At 33.5% G+C, this 7,939-nt stretch overlaps 1 protein-coding gene and 1 long non-coding RNA gene across 4 annotated transcripts; one reads left to right on the top strand and one right to left on the bottom strand.

The window, feature by feature from the left end:
* Nucleotides 1-905: 905 nt before the first annotated feature.
* On the top strand, nucleotides 906-7,064 carry LOC120336536 (uncharacterized). 2 transcript variants are annotated; one of them, XM_078118733.1, is made up of 3 exons: nucleotides 910-1,820; nucleotides 4,159-4,318; nucleotides 4,663-7,064. In XM_078118733.1, exons 1-3 carry the CDS (start codon nucleotides 977-979, stop codon nucleotides 4,670-4,672), a joined length of 1,014 nt encoding a protein of 337 aa, XP_077974859.1. In that variant the 5' UTR covers nucleotides 910-976; the 3' UTR covers nucleotides 4,673-7,064. The 2 variants fall into 2 exon arrangements, with proteins under 2 accessions (XP_039260169.2, XP_077974859.1); XM_039404235.2 differs by having other exon boundaries at nucleotides 906-1,820; nucleotides 4,159-7,064.
* Nucleotides 2,965-4,280, bottom strand: LOC144430694 (uncharacterized). Of its 2 annotated transcripts, none has more exons than XR_013479670.1 (2): nucleotides 4,142-4,280; nucleotides 2,965-3,725 (listed from the first exon to the last, which is right to left on the bottom strand). It is a non-coding gene; the product is annotated as an uncharacterized LOC144430694 (long non-coding RNA). The 2 variants fall into 2 exon arrangements; XR_013479671.1 differs by lacking the exon at nucleotides 4,142-4,280 and adding an exon at nucleotides 3,790-3,929.
* Nucleotides 7,065-7,939: the final 875 nt, after the last annotated feature.

The raw sequence follows: 7,939 nt of genomic DNA, 5'->3' as shown, positions 1-7,939 counted from the left end.
TGTCTTCTGGGTGTGGCCGGTTGGCGTGTGCTGTGGGTTGGTGGGGTGCGGTTGTCTGAGTGTGGTCGTTTTTCGGTTGGATGTTTGGTTTTGAGTGTCTGAGCGGGTGCCTTTGGTCTTCGGTGGGTTGTCGGGGATGGTTGTCTGTGGTTGTGTGATTGTTGGATGTTTTGTGCTGAACAGTGGGCTGATGTAGGGATCATGTTGTGGTTTGAGTGCGATGCCATTGCTGTTCATTTAGTGTTGTAATTTTCAGTTTTATCATGGAATTAGCTTTCATCGGTGCTGTTTAGATGTTGTGCACGTATGGAATTGTTTATCGTCTTTCAAAATGCCTGCCATAAGTTATTTTCAGCCTGTTTTGCAAATTGTAAGTGGCTGGTTTGGTGTACCAGATTCTAGGGGTCATGTGGCTTCTGTTGAGAGTGTCTTCGATTTCAGGGGTCGTCAGTGTTTTTAAGGTGTGTATGTATTGCTTTCTTATATTTTACTGCCTGGTATCTGCTATTTTTATTGTATTCTTTCCGTTACTTTGGAGTGTTTGGTTGTACTAAGATTGATAATTAATGAATAGAACAAAATAGTATAAATTGGAGTGAATATTGAGGGAGAAACTTGACGTCAGACCAAATTGAAAGATATTCTGTACTTGACGCGCTATACGCTACAATGCAAAGGTATCAATAATCAGTTTATTTTTCACCATACTTAAAATAGGCACAACCATACAAATTGCAATAAATTAAGTTATAAATAGGCCATATTTCAGGGTGAAGGAGACGCGAGAAACCGATACTGATTAACGAGCAGCGGCACATATAAAATAAGTCTAACACTATATTATAAAAAAGAAAAAGTCCCTGTTTAAGGTTATAGAATAGTATAAATAAATATAAGTTACATAAAATTTCTACATGAGTAAATCTGCTCCAGTTTGACCTGATTCTGATTCTGTTCTATCGGTGTGACTCAAATAATGGATCAAAGAAATGATGTGTTCGAAGCTAGTTTCCTATATGAAAGTGAAACAGCACCCAAGTCACCTACAAGTTACAGTAGATTCTCAACATCTGGCAGGGATCCGTCACTTTCTACAACATCAGAGCTTGACTCATCTGTGAACCTACAGCAAGTCCAACTGCCCCTGTATAATATTAATGATCTCCTTCAATCCAGGGAGGAATTACTCATCACAAAAATGCTCAACTCCATTGAAGCTGTTGTAGATAAAAAGCTTGGTCAAATAATGCCATCATATTTGGACAAACAAACTAAGAACATAGAGAAGATGTGCAACAAAAATGAAGAAGTGTTACTCAGTCTAGCTAAGTCTCAAGAACAACTCACTGTTAGACTTGGAGCTATTGAAAAAAATAATTCTGAGATGAACCAATCATTAAGTGATATGAAAACTGCTCATAGTAATTTTCAAAAAATCCAAGCAGAAGATAAAGAAAAGATTTCAAAACTTGAAGCTCTGGTATCTCAACAGATGGCTGCAATAACAAAGTTGCAACAAAGTCTGTCAACTATGGAAGAAGAGCTTGAAAACGTGGCTGAGGCCCAAGAATATTCAGAACAGTACGGAAGGCGCTTAAATCTTGAATTTGTTGGGTTACCCTATCAAAAAAATGAAGACACCAATCAAAAAGTAATAGGAGTTGCCAAAATGATTAATGTTAAACTTAATAGTGAAGACATTTCTACCTCTCACCGACTTGTTGCTGGCAAAAGATCTCCTATAATTGTTCGCTTCTGTAGGAGGGACAAAAGAAATGAGCTATTTCGAAAAAAAGCTGGTCTTGTCAAGGAAAATGGAGGTAAATCAATTTTTATTAATGAAAATTTGACGGAGTGGCAAAAGTTCCTTTTTAATGAAGCTCGCTCGTTAAAAGATAAATTTAAATACAAGTTTATATGGACACATTCTGGAAATGTTTATGTTAGAAAAAATGAGTCGGCTAAGAGTCTAAAAATTTTAAATGAGATCGATTTGGACAAAATTCGATGATAATCTATTTTGTAATCATATCGCTTATTATCATGAGGTCATGTGTATTTTTACTCTACAATTGTAATAATGTCACTTTTTAAAAAGTGCAAAGTTTGTCATACTATAGTCACAGATGATGTCAATCATATTTCTTGCAATCTATGTCTTGAGAGTATTCATTTTACCTGTTCTAAACTAACCCAAGAAAGGTTCCATTTGTTGATAAATTCTAGCTCACCCTATTATTGTAATCTATGCCTAATAAACAGTCTACCTGTAATGGCTGCAATAGAAAACCAATGCTATCCCACCTCAAAATTAAATGATGTAGATGATTGGGCTACCGGATGCGATTATATTAATTCGAATGAAGTTGTTGGAAAATTGCTAGAAAATTGCCAAACTACTTTTAATATTCTCCATTTTAATGTAAGGAGCTTACAAAAAAATAGTCTTCAAATTGAGTATTTAATAGGTCCCAGTAAAAGATTGCCTGACATAATAGGTGTCTCCGAAACCAAACTGGGAGAGGCCTCTCCAGATGTTCCCATTATGGGATATGATTTTATACGTAAAGATTCCTGTACTAAAGCAGGAGGAGTAGGTTTATATATTCTAGAATGTATCAAATATCACATACGTGTTGATCTTAGCTTAAATTTAGTGGGATGCGAAGACTTATGGATTGAAATCGATCAGTCTGGACTTAACTGCAATGCCAAAAATCTTATTATTGCAGTCATATATAGGCACCCATCATATAAATATGATGTTTTTTTAGATAAATTTATACAAGCTCTAAATTTAGTGAATTCCAGTGGAAATTGTACATATATTATTGGGGATTTTAATGTTGATTTGATGAAATATCAATTAGACAATAATGTCACCAGGTATGTGGACAGCATCCACTCTTGTGGTTTTCTATGCGGCATTAACAAACCGACACGCGTCACTGAAACAACAGCTACTTTATTAGACCATTTTTATTTCAATAGAGTAGAATATAAAACAATTACTAGTATTATAAAATATGACATTTCTGATCATTTTCCTGTCCTGGCTCACATACATCTAGCATGCCAGAGGTACCAAATTAAAACACGTAGACGTGACTATAGTAATTATAATCCTGAAAATTTTGTTGACCATTTGAGTCTTGTAATCGAAAAAGATCTCTCATTTTCCTATGACATCAACAAAAAATTTAATTCACTTTTGAATTTAATAAAGTCTGTGGTAGACCAGCACATTCCTCTCCAAAGCAATTTAAAGGAATGTAAACTTAAGCTTAAACCCTGGATCTCGAAGGATCTTTACAAGTCCATTAAAACCAAACATAAAATGTATAGTAAGTGTTGTAAAAACAAAATCTCAAGTAAAGATAAGAGAATATAAAAAATATAGGAATAAATTATATAGGAATCTTGCAAAGGCTAAACAAGAATATTATAAAACTGTTCTTTCTAGCTGCCAAAAAGATATGGCAAAAACATGGATTCACATTCGTGAAATAATTGGCAACTCCTCTAAGAAAAGCAAGTTGCCATCTCATATTATAGTGGATGGTAAGAGAATTACTGATGGAAATGCCATTTGTTGTACACTGAACCAACATTTTTTGGAAGTCGGTCCTAAGCTTGCATCTAAAATAGGTCCAGCTTTGAATAGTCACATGAATAATCTTGGGCCAAGCGTCAAAGAGTCTTTCTTTCTTCGTAGCACCACCTCACTAGAAATAGAAAAACAAATTGATAAATTGGATGTTAAAAAAGCTGTAGGCAGCGATGAAATACCTGTAAGACTTTTCAAAACTGCCAAATATGTTTTATCTCCCATTTTATCCAAGCTTTTTAATCAAAGTTTTCATGAAAGTGTGTATCCAGATATATTGAAAATAGCCAAAGTAGTGCCACTTCACAAGAAAGGATCCAAGCATGACCCAAACAATTATAGGCCAATCTCCCTACTGTCACAAATTGCCAAGATATACGAAAAAATTCTGTATAATCGACTAAAATTTTTTTTTGATAAAATGGGAACTTTGAGTCAATCCCAGTTTGGTTTCCGGAACAATTACTCCACTGAGTTAGCTATAACTAGGCTTAAAGAAATAATAATAGAAAACAGTGCAAATAATAAGGTCACCTGTGCCATATTTTTAGACCTTGCGAAAGCTTTCGATACTGTAAATCATCGTATTCTACTGGAAAAACTATATCATTACGGCATTCGAGGTAAAGCATTTCGTCTGATCTCATCATACCTAAGTGGCCGTAAGCAATATGTTGAAAATGGGGAGAATATTTCTGGAATGGGCCTCATTAAATGCGGAGTGCCTCAAGGTTCGACAATAGGCCCATTGTTATTTCTGTGCTATATAAATGATTTGCCTGCTGCCTCGTCCTTCTTTTCAACCCTATTTGCGGATGACACTTCTCTGTTAAAATCTGCTTCATGCGCATCTGAACTTCAAACTTCTGTGAATTTCGATCTCCATAAGGTGGACAAGTGGTTGAAAACAAATAAATTATCTCTAAACTATTCCAAAACAAAATTTATGCTGTTTTGTAGCAAAAAAAAGAGATATTACAACCTTTAGAGTAACCTTAGGCAATAACATAATTGACCGCACCAAAAGTATTAAATATCTTGGGGTTACAATAGATGACAAATTGAGCTGGAAGGCACATATTGCCGATTTGTCTAAGAAATTATCTCAAACTGTTGGAATATTTTACAGACTCAGGTATATTTTGAACCCTGAAACACTCAAATTGGTCTACTATAGTTTATTTCACTCGCAATTACAGTATGGTATACTTAGCTGGGGGTCGACAAATAAGTCTCTATTGCAGCCAATACAAGTTTTGCAAAATAAAATTTTAAGATGTATGGCATTTTCAGAAAAAACTCACATAACCAATTTTCAGCTGTATCGACAGTTTAATATCTTACAGCTGTGTGAAATGCATACACTTGAAATAGCCAAGTTCATGCATCGGCATGAAAATGGCCTTGTTCCCATTGCTTTCCAACACTATTTCACTAGGCTACAAGATGTACATAAATACACCACTAGGTCCCAAAAAAATAGGTCATATTTTACCCCTCATGTAGCCACGGAGTTTGAAAAAAGATCACTGAAATATAGCGGTGTCCAGGTCTGGGGCATTGTACCACCTGACATCAAAAATTGTTCAGCATATAATTTCAATAAAAATATGAAAAAATTCTTGTTATCCAAGTACCCTGATCCGTATACTTCTGTTTAATATACTGTAATTGCCGTTTTATGCTGCTAAAAGTTATTGTGCAATAAATGATGAACTGCATATTAATTGCATATCTAGTTGGGCATACTTAATTGTGGAACACGCATTAATATTCCATTTCTATTTCAAGTATTTATGAATCTTTATGAATGTTGGTGATTGTCAGTGTGTTTCCCAAGCTTCCATCTCGTAAATTAATTTAATATCCTTTTCATATTGTTAAAAATCACTGTATAAGAAGTGATGAAATGAACATTTAATTGTGGATCATACATTATGATACTCCATTTCTAATTCAAGTATTTATAAATCGTTATGAATGTTGGTAGCCACTATACAGTATTCAGTGATTGTCACTGTGTTTTTTCCATGCTTTCATTTCATAAATTAATTTACCTAATAACCTTTTTATATTGTTGAAATTCATTTTGTAACAAATGAACAGCATATATAATTGGGGGCCATACATTAATATTCTAGTTCTATTTCAAGTACCCTTGGTGTGAATGTTGTTAGCCTCTTTGTAAATTAATTTATTAACCTATTTACATGTTAAACTAATTATATAATAAGTGATGAACTGCATTATCAATAGCATATTTAATTGTGAATCATACATTGATACTCCATTTCTAATTCATATTTTTATAAATCTTTATGAATGTTGGTAGCCACCATACAGTATTCAGTGATTGTCACTGTGTTTATCCATGCTTTCATTCCGTAAATTAATTTACCTAATAACCTTTTTATATTGTTAAGATTCATTTTGTAACAAATGAACTGCATATATAATTGTGGGCCATACATTAATATTCTAGTTCTCTTTCAAGTACGCTTGGTATGAATATTTGTAAATGTTGTTAGCCTCTTTGTAAATTAATTAATTTATTAACCTATTTACATGTTAAACTAATTATATAATAAGTGATGAACTGCATTATCAATAGCATATTTAATTGTGGATCATACATTGATACTTCATTTCTAATTCATATTTTTAAAAATCTTTATGAATGTTGGTAGCCACCATACAGTATTCAGTGATTGTCACTGTGTTTTTCCATGCTTTCATTTTGTAAATTAATTTACCTAATAACCTTTTTATATTGTTAAACTCATTGTGTAACAAGTGAGCTGTATATTTAATTGTGGATAATACATAAATATTCGAATCCTTATTCAAGTATGTATAAATACTTATGAATGCTGGTAGCAATTAAACAATATTCATCGATTGTTATTATTTTTCCCCTGCTTCTTCATGTGAACTAATTAAGGTGCCAAAAGGAGTCAAATGATACTTTTACGTCATGCACTCCATTACTGAATCTGTGATGATATTATTATTTTCTTGTCCCTATCTTTCAATTTTTGATCTCGGTCTGTGTCCAATAAAAAAAAAGCTTTTTTTAAATCTTTGACTGTTTTAATTCTTTCATTGGACATGATCGGTTACATCGGTACATGACCTCTCAAAATCCTAAATTGCCCTTTGATAACTTAAATAATAATAACTTTAAATTGCCGACTCATTCACTCATTTCTTTATCTTATATATATTTTATTTAATCCCATTTGCATTTACCCATGGTACTATATTATGCCATGATAACCTTATATACAGCATTTACAAAAGGGTCGGGAGCCTAGATGACCTTAATCGGTCCTGCACACTGACCCGCACAAAACAATAATCAATCGCTGTTTATTACTGATGAAATATTTTCTTCATTATATTATTATCTATTATTGTTTATATTAGTGTTGATTTTGTTTTTGTGGCAATAAATCTCACTCTCGAACTAAGTTTAAATAAATTGAGAAAAAATACATAAAATATCTGTTAAACAGCTGTAACCAGCAGTCGCTCGCTTCTTCAAAAGAAAAGACGACTCTCAACACCACTGATACGGTGACCATGGAGATGCCGTTAGTGGACTGTGTCACAACAATACCATTGTGATGCGCATTTACTAACAATGGGCAATAAATGTTAAATTCTGATCGCGCAGGGTTACAGTGGAACCCACGGTTTGCTGAGGGTGTCAACAGGATCACCAACGAATAAACCATACCTTTATGGTTGAAAGGAATTGTGGTGCCTGTTAATGGGATCTAATGATTGGGAGCTGGAGTCAGGGCTTCACATAACGTTACAGGAAATATAAAATCAAAGAAGACATAAAATATCAAAATACGTTAAAGATGTTCAAGAACAGATATTCGAAACGAATGTAACGTAGTATCAAAAGACATTCACAAAGGGGGTAACTACTTTAATAGACTACAAGACATGAAAAGAAAAACTAAGAAGAGTCAAGTAGTCTAAACCATTGAGGCAAAATTTGAAAATACATAAAATAATATTTTTTATCGGGTAATACTTTTACAATGTTAAATAAAAGTATAATAACAATCAAATAAGCAGTTCAGGCTTTACCACCTGTAAGAGGAAACAAGTCACAATATTAGCTATTAAACTAAATTTGAGCAAGTGGGCTTAAAATTTCAATGTGGTTCAATTCGTACAAAGCTTCATGAACCATCTTAAACATAAGAAAAGTAGTCTACTATATTGTGCAGGTTACGAGCGTATACAGGTCATGCAATTAGCATGGCACACTTTATATAATTCAAATCATGGACGAAAATGTAATTCAGATGAGGA

The sequence above is a fragment of the Styela clava genome, chromosome 12 (genome assembly GCF_964204865.1).
Source record: "Styela clava chromosome 12, kaStyClav1.hap1.2, whole genome shotgun sequence".
Lineage (NCBI taxonomy): Eukaryota > Metazoa > Chordata > Ascidiacea > Stolidobranchia > Styelidae > Styela > Styela clava.
Note: the sequence above shows the minus strand (reverse complement) of the source record. Positions and strands in the feature narration are given on the sequence as shown.

What these genes read in the sequence shown, in the direction of transcription:
- LOC120336536 (XM_039404235.2), top strand. Translation starts at nt 977, where the DNA reads ATGGATCAAAGAAATGATGTGTTCGAAGCTAGTTTCCTATATGAAAGT. An exon ending in TCTTGTCAAGGAAAATGGAG is followed by an intron (nt 1,821 to 4,158) that starts GTAAATCAATTT and finishes CCATATTTTTAG; the next exon opens with ACCTTGCGAAAGCTTTCGAT.